Raw genomic sequence first — 20032 nt, forward strand, 5'->3', positions numbered from 1 at the left:
AATGTTGATCATGACTTTATAGATCAAAATATGGTTATTTCATAAATATGATTTCAGGGTGATGATATGTTGTTACCGTAGTAGAGGAAGTAACAATGACTTCCAGGGTTTGTGATGTGAAGAGCCTTTTAGGCCCCAACAAGGACCTTAACCCTTTGAGGACCAGGCCCAAAATGACCCAGTGGACCGCGCAAATTTTGATCTTAGTGTTTTCGTTTTTCCCTCCTCCCCTTCTAAGAGCTCTAGCACTCTCAGTTTTCTATCTACAAGGCCATGTAAGGGCTTGTTTTTTACAGGAATAGTTGTACTGTGTAATGGTGTCTTTCATTCTACCATAACATGTATGATGGAATTCCAAATATATTATTTATGAAGATATGAATAGGTGAAATCGTAAGAAAGAATGCAATATGGTAACGTTTGGGGGGTTCCTGTGTCTACGTAATGCACTATATGGTAACAGCGACATGAGACTATTATTCTATAGGTCAGTCCGAACACAACCATATGCAGGTTACACAGATTCTCTAACGTTATATATATTTTTTTTTTATGAAATCCTTTTTTTTGCCAATTAAATATTAATAAAATGGGCCTATTGTGACGCTTATAACGTTTTTATTTTTTCACCTACGGGGCTGTATGGGGTGTCATTTTTTCCGCCATGATCTCTAGTTTTTATTAATACCATATTTGTGAAGATCGGACGTTTTGATCACTTTTTATTGATTTTTTTTAATATATAATGTAACATAAAATCGGTAATCTGCGCACTTTTTCCCCTCTTTTCGTGTACGCCGTTTACCGGTCACAATGACGCTTGTTATATTTTAATAGATCGGACAATTCCGCACGCTACGGTATATTATATGTTTATCTATTTATTCATTTTTATATGTTTTATTTATATAATGGGAAAGGGGGGTGATTTAGACTTTTATTGGGGGAGGGGCTTTGGGGTAGTGTAATAGTGTTTTGAACTTTTTTTTTTTACACTTTTGAAGTCCCTTTGGGGGACTTGTACATACAATACTTAGATTTCTACACTGATGAATGCTATGCCATAGGCATAGCATTGATCAGTGTTATCGGCGATCTGCTCATTGAGCCTGCCTGTGCAGGCTCAGTGTAGCAGATCGCCGATCGGACCACACGGAGGCAGGTGAGAGACCTCCGGCAGTCCGTTTCAACGATCGGGACAGCGTGACTGCGGGGGTCCCGATCGGTAAGTGACAGGGGACTCCCCCTGTCACTTACACTTAAACGCCGTGGTCGCGCCGTGATCGCGGCGTTTAAGGGGTTAATGACACGCGGCAGCGCGATCGCTGCAGCGTGTCATTACCGGTGAGGTCCCGGCTGCTGATTGCAGCCGGCCCCCACCTGCTATGAAGTGCGCTCCGCTCCGGAGCACGCTTCATAGCGGGAGAAACACCCAGGACGTAAGGTTACGTCATGGGTCGTCTGGGGACAGACTTCCATGACGTAACCCTACGTCCAGGGTCGTCTAAGGGTTAATAGACTTAATGTCGGTAAAACACTAACAGGGGGACTTCTAGTATAAGTACACTGATCTCTCATTGAGATCTATGCTGTACAGATATACAGCAAAGATCAATGAGGTAGGCACTCGATTGCTTCCGGCTGCTGCAGCCAGAAGCATCCGAGTGCCGAGCCGGGATCAGCACCATTACGGCGCAGACCCTGGCCGAGTGAAGACACAGGGATCGCTCCTCCAGGACAACGTCCAGGGGGGGCGATCTCCGCCACTAGACATCAGGGAACAGCTGCATCAGGTAATCGGATGCAGCTGTCATCTTTGGCAGCTGCATCCGATTACCTTATTAGCAGGCACAACGATCGGACCATGCCTGCTAATAGCCGCGGCCCCGGGCTACATGCGGCATTGGGACCGCGGCAATGTAAATATACGTTGTTAAGGGGTTAATTAACATGTATATAACTGTCCCCTAATTGAGTAGAGATAAAATGCAGTCAATACTAAAGCCCTTATTACACGCGGCCATCAGCGCTCGTTTTCTCCTCATTCCCTTATCGCAGCTATTAAACATGTCGGCAGCAAGCGGGTGAGTACAGGTGGGGGGGCAGGGAGGTGCGGAGAGAGGGACCTGCCCTAGTGATCCCTAGATCGTCCAGGCAACCCATAGAGGATAGCAGTGGTCTGCTGCTGTCGCTCCTGTTCCGCTGAGCGACGGCAGCAGATCGCTGCTATCATTGATCATCAACCTGTTGAAAGAAAAATGACAGCAACTATCAGCCAACATTGTTCATGTCAGCTGATTATTGCCCTCTATTACATGGGAAGATTATCGCCCGTAATGCCCGATATCGGCAGAATACGGCCGATAATCGTTCAGTGTAATAGGTCCTTAAGAAAAGTAAATGACAGGTTAAAAAGGGAGTCCATGGAGCCTTGATTGCGAGTCTCAAAACACGGGAATAGCCAGATATTTCTAGCCTGTTTCCAAGTGGTGCCTCCAGATGGGGAGAGCACCAAACCACCCTTATAGGTAGCCTCTTAAGTCCCTGAGTTAGACTTTAAAGGGGTTGTCCACCAAAAAATGTTTTCTTTCAAATCAACTGCTGCCATAAAGTGCCAGAGATTTGTAATTTACTTCTATTAAAAAATCTCAAACCTTCCAGTACTTATCAGCTGCTGTATGCCCAACAGGAAGTTGTATTATTTCCAGTCTGGAGAGCAGGAGAGGTTTTCTATGGGGATTTGCTGCTGCTCTGGACAGTTCCTGACATGGACAGAGGAGGCAACAGAGAGCACTGTGTCAGACATGAAAGAAAACACCACTTCCTGCAGGACATACAGCAGCTGATAAGTACTGGAAGACTTAAGATTTTGTAATAGAAGTGAATTACAAATCTCTGGCACTTTATGGCACCAGTTGATTTGAAAGAAAAAAAAATTTGGTGAACAACCCCTTTAACACAAAAGGGGTCACCCTGGTGTTTTCCTATTTATGTTCTAATACAACCGAGTGGGACTTAAGGGGCTACGTATCAGGGTGGTTTGGTGCTCTCCCATTCTGGAGGCACCACTTGGCAACAGGCTAGGGATATCTGGCTATTCCTGTGTTTGAGAATTGCAACCGAGGCTCCACGGACTCCCTTTTTTGCACATTTAAATTTTTAGGGGGCATCAATGGAGACTCTTGATTGAGTATTTCATTGGAATTTTTTCACTGATCTTCCTGAGCTCAGTGATTGCAGTATTTTGTTAAATGGCAGGTGACATTCAGATTTTGGAGCCCAGACAAGCATTGTTGTTCCATAATCGAGTAGAGGGGTTTAACTAAGGCTAGGTTTACATTCAGATTCTGCCATATGATGCAGTGATACATCGGCACCCTGTCAGAATCGGGTACTAACGTATCTAAGCATGGACCCTATTTACTCCTATGGCCTGAGCAGGGTCAGTTATTGATTAGGTTTGGGTAATTTTCTACATTTTTCACTCAGACTCAAATGTGGGGTTTGCTGCACTTTTGAGTAAAAACTGGGATACATGCAGGGAATGACCCGAATGTAGTCACTAGCTGACTACTGTTCATATATATAGATATATCAACACTGAATCTAACAGGGTGTCCATGCATTGGACAGCAAAATAATGGTGCAAATGAACCCTAGACTACGGGTACAGATATACTGTAGTCTGGTTTGGCATAAAAAACAAAAGAAAAAGACAGATTACAGGAAATGGTTCACTGTAAGCTACAACATGTATCCCACATAGGAAGGGCAATGATTTGGTGGTTCACTGGTTCATTTTCTGTCTAGAAAACCACTAAAAGTCCTGCATACAACAATAGGGGATTGCAAGTAAATGCTTTCAGTTAATATTCAGAAGGGAATAAATTTAATTGAAATAATTAGATTGAATATCAGATTGGGGCTAGGTTCCCACTATGTAACTGTGCGGCTGTATTTTTTATGCGGCTGTAAATGTGCGGATGAAACTCCGGCCGTGGGAAAAAATAGACATGCGGCTCAAAACATACGGTCATTTACTTTGAAATCTGGTTCAACTAAAAATAACAAATAAAATCTTAAGAAAGTGATGCAAACACCTCTGGATGCATCTGGGAAAGCAGGGAAACAGTTTACATGAATTGCTATTACCGGGGTTTGCGATCCTCTGCAGTATGCCGATGTCTCTCATGGTTAATATATTAAAATAATAAAACACATTTTCGTTGTAATAAAGTCCCTTTCGTTGTTCAATAATTAAATTTAAACTAATCCATCATTTTGCAATTAAATATACTGTTAAAATAAATAGATATATAAATAAATGTATATTTATATATATATATATATATATATATATATATATATATATATTTATTTAATTGCACAATGATGGATTCGTTAGAATTAAATTATTGACCAACGAAACTGAATTTATTTCAACGAAAATGTGTTTTATTAATTAAATATTAATTAGTACAGGAAGCTCCATAAGCCGTTAATTCATATGCCGGCAATAGAGCTTTCTGTACTAATCATCACTTTACTTTAATGAAAACATCAAATGTTTCTTCTAATTATGTTATCACAATAGCATTATTAGAAGAAACATTTAGAATTATATGTGCGCTCAGCTGATTGGCTGATCGACTCAGCGCACATATAATGAGCCGGTCCGCAGTACAGTGACTTCATTGTGCTGCGGACCAGCGAAGAGGACACATCGGAGTGAGTATAGAGCTCTCCCCACCCCCTCCCCAGCACTGCACCCCTCCCAGCAAGGAAGGGGGGGTCAGTTAACCCCTTCCTTGCTGGGATGGGTGCAGTCTGACATCAGTCTGGCCCCCAAGGGGTTAAGGGGGATACAATACATCCTCCCTTAACCCCTTGGGGGCCAGACTGTAAGCAGCGATCTGTAAAGATGCTGCATACTGTAAGGAGCACAACACCGCTCACAATGATGGGTGTTGTGCTCCTGTTTGTGTGTTTTTTGTGTGTTTCTCCCTTTTTGTTTTTCAGATATTGGTATCCTGGGGATTACGTCGGATTCCGTGGACTACGTCGATGACCAGCGTTTTTTTTATGTTTTTTTTTTTTTATAAAATGGTCAATGAGGGGTGTGGGTGTGTTTTTATTTGAATAAAAATTTTTTTTAACTTGTGTCTTGTCTTTATTTCTTTACTTTATAGAATTAGTAGTGGAAGCCGTCTAATAGACGGAATCCATTACTAAGTTGGGGCCTAGTGTTAGCCGGTATAAAATGGCTAACACTAACCCCCTATTATTACCCCAGTACCCAATGCCACCAGGGGTACTGGGAAGAGCCGGGTGCCAGTGGTCCCGGAGCGTCAAAATTGGCGCTCCTGGACTGGGCGGCAGCAGGCTGGTAAGATTTAGGCTGGGGAGGGCCTAAACCAATGGCTCTTCCCACCCTGGTGTTACCAGGCTGCTGTCGTTTGGTTTTTAACCCGGCTGGTTATAAAAATAGGGGGGACCCTATGTGGTTTTTTTTTTTAAATAAATAAATAATTAAAAAAAAAACGCATAGGGTCCCCCCTATTTTTATAACCAGCCGGGTTAAAAACCAAACGACAGCAGCCTGGTAACAATTAATACTAATTAATATTTAATTAATAAAACACATTTTCGTTGAAATAAATTCAGTTTCGTTGGTCAATAATTTAATTCTAACGAATCCATCATTGTGCAATTAAATATACTGTCAAAAAATAAATATATATATAAATATACATTTATTTATATATCTATTTATTTTAACAGTATCTTTAATTGCAAAATGATGGATTCGTTAGAATTAAATTATTGACCAACGAAAGGGACTTTATTACAAAGAGAATGTGTTTTATTAATTTAATATATTAACTATTAGAGGCATCGGCATTCGGCATCATTGCCGGCTATTTTTGAAGTACTCCGTACGGACCGCCTGTCAATCCTCGGCCGCATGTCCAGCCGCAAACAATGGTCTTGTTCATTTTTTACGGGTCCGTTTACGATCGGGCCGTAGATTCATACATAGTGTGCACTGTGCAGCCGTATATCCTATACTTTCCAGCGTAAGCATGAACCACCAAAAATACCGCCGCACAATTACAGCCGCAAATACAGCCGCACAGTTACATAGTCTGAACCTGGCCTATAAATGTGATTATACAGTCAGGTATAAACGTTTTACATTTTATTTATTTTTCAGTTGATTTATTGTCTGTATTAGTCCAAGTTGAGAATATTAAAATGACTTTACAATTAAAACCCTTGATTCATCTCCCTGACTGATGTGCTCTTTAGAGAGCTAACATATCAAAAAGTCAGCATTTTATGATTTGACATACATAATGCAGAAAAGTCATATCTTGATAATCTTAAAGGTTAGTGTTCTGCTAATTCCAGTCCTTTAAAATCTCTTGGCTAGGAAAGCTGCAAATATAAAAATTAATATAAGCTGCCAGGAAGCAGAATATTACTTAGACATTCATGCAATGAAATTTGACTGTGTTTTTTTTTTAGGTTCAGACAATGATGACATACTTTAAATCTGACATTCAAATATTTTAGATTTAAAATGCTTGAATGATTCAAAAAAATTACATTACTTTTGTATTCTAAAATTTTAGTCATTTTTCACTGTCAGACATAACTCTACAGTTAAACTTTTTTTTTTTTTTTATTTAATTCAGGTGTGTGTGTATATGTGTGGTAGTTTTTACTCTATTTTACTTGTTTTAAAATACATAACATTATTGTCATAGGCTATGTTCACACAATGTAATATTTATGGAAAGAACGAATGCTGATTGCAATGGAATCAGCGTCCATTCTTTACTGCATTGAAGTCAATGCAATGCCACCCGCTGTGTTCGTACATCGTTCTGTTAATGACCGTTTTTTAGAACAGGCGTTATTCAGTGAACAGCGTCTGTAAATTACAGCTGTTCATACACTAATGTGCGGTGGCGGCCGCACATTACATTGAAGTTAATGGCTAATTGATTTGGGAGCACACCAGATTCCGGGCACACCAGATGCCCACAAATCAATTGTAAAAAAAGAACGTTCCCGCAGCCGATACAGAGGTATCGGCTGCAGGAATGTCCTAAATGTAGCCCGACGGTCGCCAGTTTGCTATGCAACAGACGCTGTTAAACGTAGTGTGAACGTTGCCATATATAAAAAGTGTTATTTGTTTGCATGACTATTTTAGGTTTCCAACAAAGGCTTCTCTTTATTGAACTGCAATACATGACATCTTTAGATCTTGTTTACTGAAACATAAAAAGAAACTGCTCTTACTTGAATAACTTTAAGGCTTTGTTCACATATAGCATTTTGGTGAGTTTTCTGTCAGTATTTTGGTCAGCCAAAATCAAGAGAGAAAAATATAATGGGAAAGGTTTGTGCATTTTCAACTCAGTCCTCGTTTTGGGGAACAAAATACGAACAAAATACTGATTAAACTGTGGCCAAAGGAAGCAACAATTCTCAGTGTTACTAATATTATATCCAGAGTAAATTCAGAAGTATAGACGCAAAGCTTTAGCCAACAGTTAAGCAATGTTTCTTATCTTAATACCTTGCATCAAAATTGTTATTGCCTATGCTGTTTAGGACTACTTATAACCTAGGCTGTAAAATGCACCTTACATTTAGGATCCCCTATATTTAAAGGGAAAAGTTTACTAAGAGGCTATGTTCACACAGCATCAAAATGACATCCATTTTTATTCGATAGCCATAATTCAATGGCAAATAATGACCATTGTTATAAAATAACTGCTTTTATTTGCCGTTAAATTTTGATTTTGAGTAAATGTAGCCTCATGCTGTACATGCTGATCTTATAGAAGGGGGGGCTGCAGATAATAAGGTTTTTAGGGCTTACATTTGTTATAATAAGAAAAAAAATCCTAATTAACAAAACGGAAAACTCCATTATTACACAGTTTATTGGGGTATAAGTGTGTAGCAGAATTTTATAGCAGTGTGCAGTAAAGAAAAAAAACATGTGGTCTGTTTATTTGACAACTTTTTACATATTAAATTACCAGTTATGATCTATAGCGCTATAGTGCCAAGAAGATGTGATGTTTAAATAATAATATGGCATACAAGGAATAAATTCTGGTGTATTCAGGTGGTTATACAAAAAGGCCGCTGATTGCCTCAGATATAATTGATCAGCTGTTGCATAACATGCTATGGAGTGATATATAGCTAGTTGCGGAATCCCATTGTTCCTACCTGTTTTGCACCGCTGTGATGTCTTTTTCACAAATATAAACTTAGTAGTTAGATGGTGTCCAAAATGTAGTCCTGAAAAGTTGGAGGAAAATGAAAATGTCCTTTTTTATCGGGGTCGGGAGCGAGCCCCGGCCGGTGGCTCTGCTACTACCTTACACCCGACGTAGTGGAGTAGATCGGGAGGAATCCACAGTTGAGTGACGTCACTTTGGTGGATACGGAGGCCGATGTAGGGAAAGAAACATCTGTTTCTTTCCCTACATCGGCCTCCGTATCCACCAAAGTGACGTCACTCAACTGTGGATTCCTCCCGATCTACTCCACTACGTCGGGTGTAAGGTAGTAGCAGAGCCACCGGCCGGGGCTCGCTCCCGACCCCGATAAAAAAGGACATTTTCATTTTCCTCCAACTTTTCAGGACTACATTTTGGACACCATCTAACTACTAAGTTTATATTTGTGAAAAAGACATCACAGCGGTGCAAAACAGGTAGGAACAATGGGATTCCGCAACTAGCTATATATCACTCCATAGCATGTTATGCAACAGCTGATCAATTATATCTGAGGCAATCAGCGGCCTTTTTGTATAACCACCTGAATTCACCAGAATTTATTCCTTGTATGCCATATTATTATTTAAACATCACATCTTCTTGGCACTATAGCGCTATAGATCATAACTGGTAATTTAGTTAGTTTATGTTCACTGAGGATACGGAATCCTCAAGATCTATATAGCAGCATATTAGTTTCCTTTTTGCAGTGCAGCGCCGACGAGTGTCTAACTCCACGAAGTGCACACTTTTTTGTTTTAGTTTTTTTACATATTAGGTTGGTGGCAGGATATGCTGTAATAATATTGGGGGAGATTTATCAAACTGGTGTAAAGGGAAACTGGCTCAGTTGCCCCTAGCAACCAATCCTCAGAACCTGTTAGGAATAAAAGGTGGAATCTGATTAGTTGCTAGGGGCAACTGAGCCAATTCTACTTTACACCAGTTTGGTAAATCTCCCCCATTGTCTATTCAATTGCGAGTCATGCATTGTGAGTTTATACAATGTAGTCAATGGCACTTCCGGAAGAATTTTTGAGTTACCCCAGTATGAGTGGTTGTAAACCACTAGTATTGTACTTTTTTGCCTGGAGGATGTGAATTTGTGTTTGTTTCTATGTGTAAGCTGAACCATGTTTATACTTACTACAATATTGCCTAACTGCCTGATAAGTTAAACTTCAGTATATTGTTCCTACTTATTCTGCCGGCAGCTCGTTTCAGAAGGCTGCAACCATATTACAACCCAGACCCTAGACCTCAGCCATCTATCCTTGTCTTTCTTGTTCGCTTTTCACTAGCTCTGTAATAAATACTGTCTACTTCAGGGTTTGCTGGCTGTCATACTAAGCTGTACATGTTTAGAATGATTAAAGCTTCAATTATGTCTGCATTACAATTGTTTGTGTTTTTCTTCTGCTTTAGCAACCTCCTGATTTGCAGATTAATAATAATATTGTTATTAAAGTGTTTATTCACCGATGCCAAGGATGCAAAACAATCATTGTAGTTATGCATGGGATACATTCTGAATTTTGACATGAGTTCTTTGTTTCATAGCTTTGACTTAGAATTTTAGTTACTGAAAAGGCAGATTGCATGCTTCCAAAAACACATATTATCTCTCTCGAAATGCCCCCCTTTTCTGGCATTGAAAGTCTTTACTCATATTGGAAGTCCTTCCATTAGACTTTACTACTTATATAATGCAGCTCAGGGGAGGGTATTCTTTTCCATTGAAGAGTCCGATTTAGTGTAATACCGTAGTTCATTGGATTTGTTGTTGGCTGAAGGATAAACAGGGTTGTTGTTAATGGTGTATATTCTGGGCAGAGATTGATTACAAGTGGTGTGCCACAAGGGTCTGTTCTGGGTCCTGTTCTTTTTAATATTTTTGTAAGTGACATAGGAGAAGGTTTGGTAGGTAAGGTTTGTGTTTTTGCTGATGACACAAATGTGTGCAGTAGGGTTGATTTATGGAAATGTAAGTAATATGGAAATTATTCAGCTTTGCTAGATAAGTGGTCCAAAGAATTGAAACTGAAGTTCAATGTGTCTAAAAGTAAAATAATGCACTTGGGGAGTAAGAATCCTCTGAGAATCATATCAGGAGTTTTGTGCTGGCAAAGATTTCACAGGAGAAGGATTTAGGGGTATGTAAGTATGTAAGCTCATGCATGCGAGCAGGGACCTCACTCCTCATGTATGGATAATTATATGTATCTCTGTAATGTCTATTTTTTGTCTATGTATGTACCCCAGAATTGTAAAGTGCTGCAGGATCTGTTGGCGCTATATAAATAAAAATTATTATTATTATTATTATTATTATTATTATTATTATTATTATTTAGGGGTAGTGATTTCTGAAAGTGTTGAAATGAGTCATCAGTGCAACAGGGCAGTAGGGAAAGCTAATCCTATACTGGGCTGTATAGCTAGTGGTACAGTTGTGCTCAAAAGTTTACATACATCTGGAGAATTTTTGCTTTCTCGTCCTTTTTTTAGAGAATATGAATGATAGCACAAAAACATATTTTCCACTCATGGTTAGTGGTTGGGTAAAGCCATTTATTGTCAAACTACTGTATTTTCTCTTTTTAAATCATAATGGCAACCAAAAACATCCAAATGAACCTGATTAAAAGTTTACATATCCCAGTTCTTAATACCATGTATTGCCCCCTCTAACATCAGTGACAGCTAAAAGCCTTTTGTGGTAGTTGTGGATGAGGCTTTTTATTTTCACAGATGGTAAAGCTGCCCATTCTTCTTTGCAAAAAGCCTCCAGTTCCTGTAAATTCCTGGGCTTTATTGCATTAATTGTGCTTGAGATCTCCCCAGAGTGGCTCAATGATATTCAGGACAGGAGACTCAGATGGTTACTCCAGAACTTTCACTTTGTTCTGCTCTAGCCAATAACAGGTCAACTTGGCCTTGTGTTTTGGAAAATAAGTTTTTGTGCCATCATTCATATTCTCTGGAACCAGTACAAGAAAGCAACAATTCTGCAGGAGTATGTAAACTTTTAAGCACAACTGTTTAGCCAATAGGGAGTGGAAGATTGTGATCCCGCTCTATAGAGCTCTAGTGAGATCATATCTGAAATACTGTGTCAGTTGGAGAGACCTCACCAACAAAAAACATATTGATAAATAGAATGGGTCCAAAGATGGTAGAGGGTGCCAGGCATAAACATATCAGAAAAGACTTGAGGATTTTAATCTGTATAGTCTGGAGGAAAGAAGGGAAAGAGGGGACACGATCAAAACCTTTAAATATGTTAAAGGACTAAATAAGGTTCAGGAGGGAAGTTAGAGTGGTTAGTTGGGGGAAAGATCAGAAGCAATGTGAGAAACTATTACTTTACTAAAAGAGTAGCAGATGTGCCAACAGATGTGGTTGGTAAATATAAAATAACTGAATGTAAACATGCCTGGGATAAACATAAATCTATCCTAAAATAATAAGAAAGTAAATACTAAAAAGGCAGACTAGATGGAGCAAGTGGTCTTTTCTGTTGACAGTATTTAATGTTTCTAGAAACTTATTTATAAGAAACTGTCCTAATTTGGAGAAAAATAATGCAAATAAGTTTTACTCCAGAATATAGAAAATTTATGTTAAAATGTTATGCAAGTGAAACCAGAGTGTATTAATTGATAGTGTTCTTTCTTGTAAAGGAATAATGATGTGCACACTTTTTCATGGATCATTCCTAAGAAAATGTCTCAAAATATCACTGGGTCTCTTCAATGAGAAACAGTACCTGAGCTAAATCAAAGCATCTCTAGCCAGTAAGTATCCTGATCTATACACATTAGGAGAAAGATTCCTGAAACAACTGTCTGCACCTAAGAGCCTCATTATTTGGGGGGCATAGGAGGCTCTAAAATTTATTTGAATAAAATAAAATCTTTCCACGGGCGTTCCTAATGGTTAAGAGGGTGGGGAGGAGGGACGGAGAGGCGGTGCAAGCCTAGGGCACGGACACTCTAGGCCACGCCAATTTGACACAGGGCTGCAAGTTTAAAAATTGTTTTTTAGAGCAATAACTGCATCATCTGCCGAGCAGACCCCAAGACAGATCTTGGATTAAAAGCAGCTATAAGAAGGTACAAGTGGTTTGTGAGGGCAGATCGTGGGTACAGAATAACTTTAAGGCCCTAATACACAAAACTATTATCAGCCTTACTTGGCCGAGTATCAGCTGATAGGGCCGATAATCATTTTGTGTAAAAGGACAGGTTAAAAGGCCATAATAAGCCATTATGCAGCTGACATGCTCTGCGTAATAGGCTCAGCAGAAGCATACCACCGCTGATGTCAATGGGCAGCCCGAATGATCTAAGGATCGTTAAGGCAGCCTCTCAGCTCTTGCTTCCCCCTTATGTTTGTGCTGTGCAATACAGCCCTTCATTCTGGAATACAGCTAATCAGCATATTATCAAGCAAAGTTTTCCCTTGGTGTTTTAACTTATCCTAAGCTATTCAGTAGTCTTTAGATTGGTCTTTGTACTGGTAAATCAGATTTCCAAATGATTATCTTGAAAGAGGAAACTGTCTTCTCTTTTGAAATTGGCTTAAAAACAAATATAAATGAACTAAATGAATATACCAGATGCAAAAGTATGATGGGAACCTTAGACTAATGCAAACCTATACACTTTGCCATTAATTTGAGTTCCATGGAATTTAATTGGACTGGTAGGATCTGATTACGGTCTTACTGTGAAAAAAAAGCATGAACCTAGCCTGCCACGTAGAGATAAAGATAAAACTGTATTTGCATGATGTTTCCTGTAAACAATAGACTAAGCTTATTTTCCTTTTAACTCTTCATGACAGTCTAATTTAATTTAAAATGTAAAATAATTTTGGTATGTAAATATACTAGGAATGATAAGAATAATAAAAACAAGACAAGAAATATTTCTTCTTGAAGAATGGGTGATTATGAGATGGCAGCTACTGTGTGCTTCCTCTGCATGTATTACTTAAATCTACCTACTTAAAACAGATTTAATGACTTTGTTACATTCTGTACTGAGTTCCATTTATTCCATTATATCTTTGATTGCTATTGTGCTAATTATAATGTTCTAGCATAATCTAGCAGATTGCATACATATTTCGTTTTGAAAAGAGAAATTTACAAGAGGCTATTACATTGTTCTGTTATTCTTGGAATGTTTCTCTAAAACCATAGGTAAAGCTTGTGGTGAACAGCTATGGATAGATTATATTATGAAACATGCAGTAATCCTGTTTAATATGGAGAATGATAATCACTCTTTAGATTTCAGTAACCACCCTTTTCTATTTATACTAGTATCGCATAGGTCACGGAAATATATATGCTTTCCTACTGATACGAAAATTGGAGGTAGTGTGGGCAAAATGTACATTTATTTTTTAATTCATTTGTACTAGGTACAAATGTATAGAATTTTGGAAACTATAACTGTATGGAAAAACTAAAATTTTCTTCTCATATAAACCCTGTTTAGATGTGTTAATAATAGAGATGAGCAAACCTGAGGAAAGTTCGGGATTGCACAAACCCAAGTGATCGGAATTTAAATTCTGTTGTCTGGACAAGGGGGAAGCAGCCCTAGGACTACATGGAAGGATTAAAATACCGATAGTTTAAGTTTCTGGGAACCCAAACTTTTGGCAGGTTTGCTCATTTCTATTCAATAACTGATAGTTAAGACCTAATGATCTTTGGATCATTTGGGCAGTTTTTCACTTTTATCATTGTTGGCAGAGTATGCACTGTTTACATGGGAAGAGGTACTTCTGACTAACAGTTCCATACTTATGATCTCATCAGTCTCCTTCCCCTAGAAAACTGTGTTAAGCTGTTCTCTTCGTCCCGCTCTGTTCTCCCTTCTCCCCCCTCCCTTTTGGGGTGCTTATGTAAACAGTGTGTCTGGCCTGCTGTTTTTTTGTACTCTGTGATATCAGGAGGGTAGTCACAGTGCAGTCACCATTAGAGTCGAGCGAAGAGAATCTTGTAAAGTCAAATTCACTGCGAATCCCACTGTTGATTTGCTTTGCAAAATGAATTTCATGTGATTTGTTCCAAAATTGACTAAACATGGCTGACGTGATGCTGGTCACACCTGTTTTTGTTTTCTTACTGTCATTTGGTAACAACAAGGGATTATCCATAATCTCTTGAGAAGATCCAATCACCTGCAAGCCCCACTGTGATGTTTGCACCTCCCCCTTTGCCTGTATATTGTGTGATTTACTTCCTGGAGGCAGGTAGTCAGCTGTGTGTGCAGAGGAGAGAAGAATCACAGCAGGAATCTATAGCAGAGCAGGGAAAGAAATTGACACAGATAGGGAGAGAGAGAAGAGGAAAGTCTATTGTGGGTAGTTGACTGTGGGTGTTGTAAAGCCAGCGTCCATTATCAGTCAGTGTTCATTATTAGAGATGAGCGAACCTCGAGCATGCTCAAGTCGATCCGAACCCGAATTTTCGGCATTTGATTAGCGGTGGCTGCTGAACTTGGATAAAGCCCTAAGGCTATCTGGAAAACATGTATATAATCATTGGCTGTATCCATATTTTCCAGACAACCTTAGAGCTTTATCCAAGTTCAGCAGCCCCAGCTAATCAAATGTTCGGGTTCGGATCGACTCGAACCCGAACCAGGTTCGCTCATCTCTATTCATTATCAATCAGTGGGTGCTGTAACAATTGAATTTTTCCAATAATATGTTTGTTTAGTTTGACATTTCTAAATTTCACAAGGAACAAGAGAGAAAACACACACCTCAAAATTTGTACCGCAGGTTCTTCTGAGTGCAATAGTACCCCATATGTGGGCATAAATTACTGTATGTGCACACAGCAGGACTCAGAAGGTAAGGAGCGTAATTTTGGTTACGGGCAAACTGAGGGTATTTACTTTGGTGACGGGCAATCTGGGGTGCTTGTGGGAAACCTGGGATTTTTACCGGCAGTCTGTGGCAATCTGGGATGGTTATGGGCAATCTGGGGGTATTTACTGGCTATCGGGTGTGGTGAAGGGCAATCTGGGGTGCTTGTGGGCAATCTGGGATTTTTACCGGCAGTCTGTGGCAATCTGGGGTGGTTATGGGCAATCTGGGGGTATTTACTGGCTATCTGGGATTGTTACGGACAATCTGGGGGTGTTTACTGGCTATCAGGCAATCTGGGGTGTTGGATAGCAATCTGGGGTGGTATTGGGCAATCTGGGGGTATTTACTGGCTTTCTGGGATTGTAATGGGCAATCTGGGGATGTTTACTGGCTATCTGTGGTGGTGACAGGCAATCTGAGACGGTTACGGGTAATCTGATTGGTTACAGGTAAACTGGAGTGGTTATGAGCAATTCAATGTGGTATCAGGTAATCCAGGGTGGTTACAGGTAATCCGGGGTGGTTACAGGTAATCCGAGGCTGTTACAAGTAATTCGGGGCTGTTACAGGTAATCTGGGGCACCTGACTTTGGTGACAGAGGATAAAAAGTTCCGGCAGCATTTGGAACAAGCGATCAGCGGTATATAGTATATAACACTCATCGCTTGTAGCGGGACCACACCGGGTGGTCTCCGATCATTGTCCCATGCTTTCCACCACCTTCAGTGGTGGAGAGAATGGGCTTTGATCATTTTTAGGAATCCATTACTGTGAACAGAGTCTGTTCACAGTGATGGCGGCAGCCATCTTGGATCAGATGGCCGTCCAGGGAGGGGAGGGTCAGTGACTGGGTAACTATGATTAAACCAGGGGGCAGGGTCTTAATCTCCTCTCACCGAGAAGAGATGAAAGCGCTCAGCTGTGCCGGCAATGCCCGTTACCGTCGGCCGCCGTTATACTGTTACTAAAGATCCGGCCAAGACGGACTCCACACTCTTACGCAACCCCATAGCTACTACTGGTACCTGAGAGGAGGAGACTGTGGGCTTTTACGATTTAAAATAAACTTTATTTGAAAAAATAAACCTATGTGCAATCTGTGCTATATTACTCCACCCTACCAACCCCCCATCAACACCCATTTTAACAATAATCATCTTTAAGTTGGAGTCTCCACCGCAAGGGCTTATCCCTAAACATCTCCCTCATCAACTCCCTCCTACTCACAACCCTTTCCTTCCTTCCTTCCTTCCTTTCACTCCATCCTTACAAAATCATTACCCCTTCTCTTCGTCTGCCTTATATACCTTGGGGCTAAGGCACTAGGGCAGTTTACCTGTTTTTATCCGTAATAGAGAATCAAAAGCCACCCAAATTTAGGACGGAAAGATACAAAATTCACCTACCTAAACAACCCCCCACCCAAAAAAAAAGGGGGCTGTGGGCCTTATTGGCGCCACTGTACTATTCTGTGCCATCGCCGTAAAAAGCTAATGGCAGCAGAATAGAGCCCATTAGTAACTGCCATAAAAATCTGTATCAGCGGTCACTAATAACATAATAAATGTATTCTCTGGGTCCCTATGGTTATGGTGATACCAAATTTGTATAGTTTTTTTTATCTATTACCACTTTGTTGCAATAGAAACTATCTTCCTAACAAATACCCACAAAAACTGTCACATTGCAAGATACATAGTGTTCTTGTCTTTTGCACGACAGAGCTGGTTTTGGGCTTATTTTTTCAGGAATATGTGTAGTTTCTTCTGATACCAAGTTTTACTTATATATGACTTTTTGATCTCTTTTATTGCATATTTTCTAAAGCAGATTGATAAAATACAGCAATTCTGGTAGGTTTTTTTTTTTTTTTTTTTTTACAGCATGTGTAGTGCGATATAATTAATTATATAGTTTTATCAATTGGCTCATTACGGACGTGGTGATACCAAATATGTATAGGATTTGTGGTTTGGATCTGTTTTATGTAACAGTTTATTGTGTATAGTGAATGTAATGCATTTTTATTATTGGGGGGCTGGGGGGTATTTTGTGTGTTTGGTGCACTTTTATTTTTACTTTTACACTAGTGTACATTACTGTTCACTAGTGTAATACTAAACAGTGATCATTGATCACTGATACAATACACTGCACTTCTACTGTAGTGCAGTGTATTGTATATGTCAGCATCGGCTCAGCCATATTTCTGCTATAGCTGAGCAAAGGCATATCCATGGTAAGTCCAGGATTAGGCCCCCAGGATTACTATGAAGACCACCGGGGACTGGACAGCGCCGCGGAACATCACGATCATGTCAGTATGCCCTAAAGTCACCAGAACCCGTGAGATGCCGCTGTCAAATCACGGGTTAAACTACCCAGAGCGGAGGAATATCCGCTCCGGGTAGGTACAGGAGAGATCAGCTGTCACACTGACAGCTGATCCCCCACTCTGCCACTGCAGGGGGACGGCAGAACATTCTGATACATACCCCGTAAAAAGGCATATGTATCGGAATAAAGCCCATTAGTGACGCCATAAAAATACGTTTGGCGATCACTAAAGGGTTAAAGAGATGTGTCCGAGGGTTAGCTTTTCTCTACCTCTCCACACTTGCTTATTGTGATTAACAGACCTTTTCCTATACAAGGAGGAATAAGCCTAGTGACAGGTTCCCTTTAACTTATTATAGATTTCTGGAACACTTTGTTATTATGCAGAAAGCATTGTTTGCCCTTTAAATAATGCATCTACCTGCAGGTGAAATCTGTCATGCTTAGTATAACTATGATTCTGTAGCTCTCTCAAGTGAAATGCTCTTCTTATCCTCCCAGGTGATAGTTGTCATTCACTTTAATAGAAATGTCAGGCTGACCTTTTATTTTACATAGTTAAAAACAATATTTAATTTATTTAGCATAAAACTTTTTCTTGAGTAATGAAAGCTATCACTCTGTTAACAATGCAACATTTGTGTCTTACTATGATTGCAGGAATTGTGCAGTTAATCCTTCCAGAAGATCAGAAACTGAGTTTTACCACAGTAACAGTTGGACAAAGTCTTGTATTGATCTGTGGAATACAAGGAAATATGAGGCCACCTATTGTTTGGAAACGTAACAATGTCATTTTGAACACGTTGGATTTAGAAGACATCAATGTAAGTTGTGAATGGTATCATTCTTGCAATATTTCTCTCTTGTTTTGTTAAGGATTGGTTCATGCATATTAGTTGTGTCTGGCCAATATCTTATTTACAGATACAAGGCAGATACAATTGATGACAATTTTTTTTCCATTGATTTGGCATCAATATCCAGACACATATTGTATGTTTTTAATATTATGTGAAAGAGAAAAAAAGAGACATCTAAGTGAGTCATGATTACCTTGTATTAAACATTTAAGTGCCCTGTGTGAAAAATGGTGAATAACTGTTTTATGTATGAAACACAAGTCGTTACTAATGTCATTGATGAAAACACTGTGTCTCAATGATCTTGGCTGCATAGATGCTACCACTGGTGCTGACAGATGGGGATGCATTCAAGGCTATGACAGGTGCAGTACAGCAGGGAAAGTACACCACATGATTATAGACTTAGGCGCTAGTACAAGACCCTCTGTGACAAGCTGAGCTGTAAAGTATGCCCAGAGAGCTGTGATTACGGCAGAATACATGATTGTGACGTGTTAGGACCCCAGGACTGCACAGCTCGGGGACCAATAAACGTTTTGGGGATTTTGCTGGCTGGGACTTGGAAAACCAAAATATGCTTGGACACTGTATTAGGAACTTTATTAATAATGTTCATGGGCTTTATAGCGAGTTTGGTGCTGATAGGTTACCTTTAACCCCTTAAGGACAAAGCCAATTTTCCTTTTTGCACTTTTCCTTTTTATGTTAATAAGGCCATAGCGCTTGTATTTTTTCACCTACAGACTCACATGAGCCCTTATTTTTTGCTACACCAGTTGTACTTTGCAATGACAGACTTGATTTTCCCATAAAATATGCTGCAAAATCAGAAAAATCATTTGCGCTTTCAAATTAACCCCTTAACGACAAAGGGCGCATAGGTACGCCCTATCGCCGGTAAGGGCGCTCAGAGCGGGGCCGCGCAGCGACCCTGCTCTGAACCGCGGCAGTCCCGGGTGCCGCGTGTAGCCTGGGACCGTAGGTATTAGCGGGCACGGTCCGATCGCCGTGCCCGCTAATACAGTAATCAGATGCAGCTGTCAAACATGACAGCTGCATCCGATTACCGGATCCAGCATCTCCCTGGTGTCTAGTGGCGGAGATCGCTCCTCCGGGATGTTATCCCGGAGAAGCGATCTCCGTTTCTGAATCCGGCCGGGGACCGCTCCAAGATGGCGCCGTCCCCGACTCGGCACTCGTTTGTTTCCGGCTGCAGCAGCCAAAAGCAAACGAGTGCCGATCTCATGGATCTCTGCAGCATATCTATGCTGCAGAGATCTCAATGAGAGATCAGAGTGTATATACTAGAAGTCCCCCAGGGGGGCTTCTAGTATATGTGTAAAAAAAATAAGAACAGTGTTGTTGTGAATAAAAAGCCTCCTCCCCTAATAAAAGTCTGAATCACCCCCAATTTCCCAGGTTATAAATAAAAGTAAATAAATAAACAAACATGTTTGCTATCGCCGCGTGCGTAATCACCCGAACTATTAATTAATCACATTCCTGATCTCGTACGGTAAACGGCGTAAGCGCCAAAAAATCCCAAAGTGCAAAATTGCGCATTTTTGGTCGCATCAAATCCAGAAAAATTGTAATAAAAAGCGATCAAAAAGTCG

General features: G+C 40.1%; 1 protein-coding gene across 1 annotated transcript in view; it reads left to right on the forward strand.

The window, feature by feature from the left end:
- Window positions 1–20032, forward strand: part of FSTL5 (follistatin like 5) — a 538172-nt gene that overhangs the window by 351302 nt on the left and 166838 nt on the right. Inside the window, exon 8 of the mRNA XM_069976180.1 lies at window positions 18211–18377. Within this exon, the coding sequence (XP_069832281.1) occupies window positions 18211–18377 (167 nt within the window). The remainder of the gene's footprint in view (window positions 1–18210; window positions 18378–20032) is intronic.

Source organism: Dendropsophus ebraccatus, chromosome 7 (assembly GCF_027789765.1).
Source record: "Dendropsophus ebraccatus isolate aDenEbr1 chromosome 7, aDenEbr1.pat, whole genome shotgun sequence".
Classification (NCBI taxonomy): domain Eukaryota; kingdom Metazoa; phylum Chordata; class Amphibia; order Anura; family Hylidae; genus Dendropsophus; species Dendropsophus ebraccatus.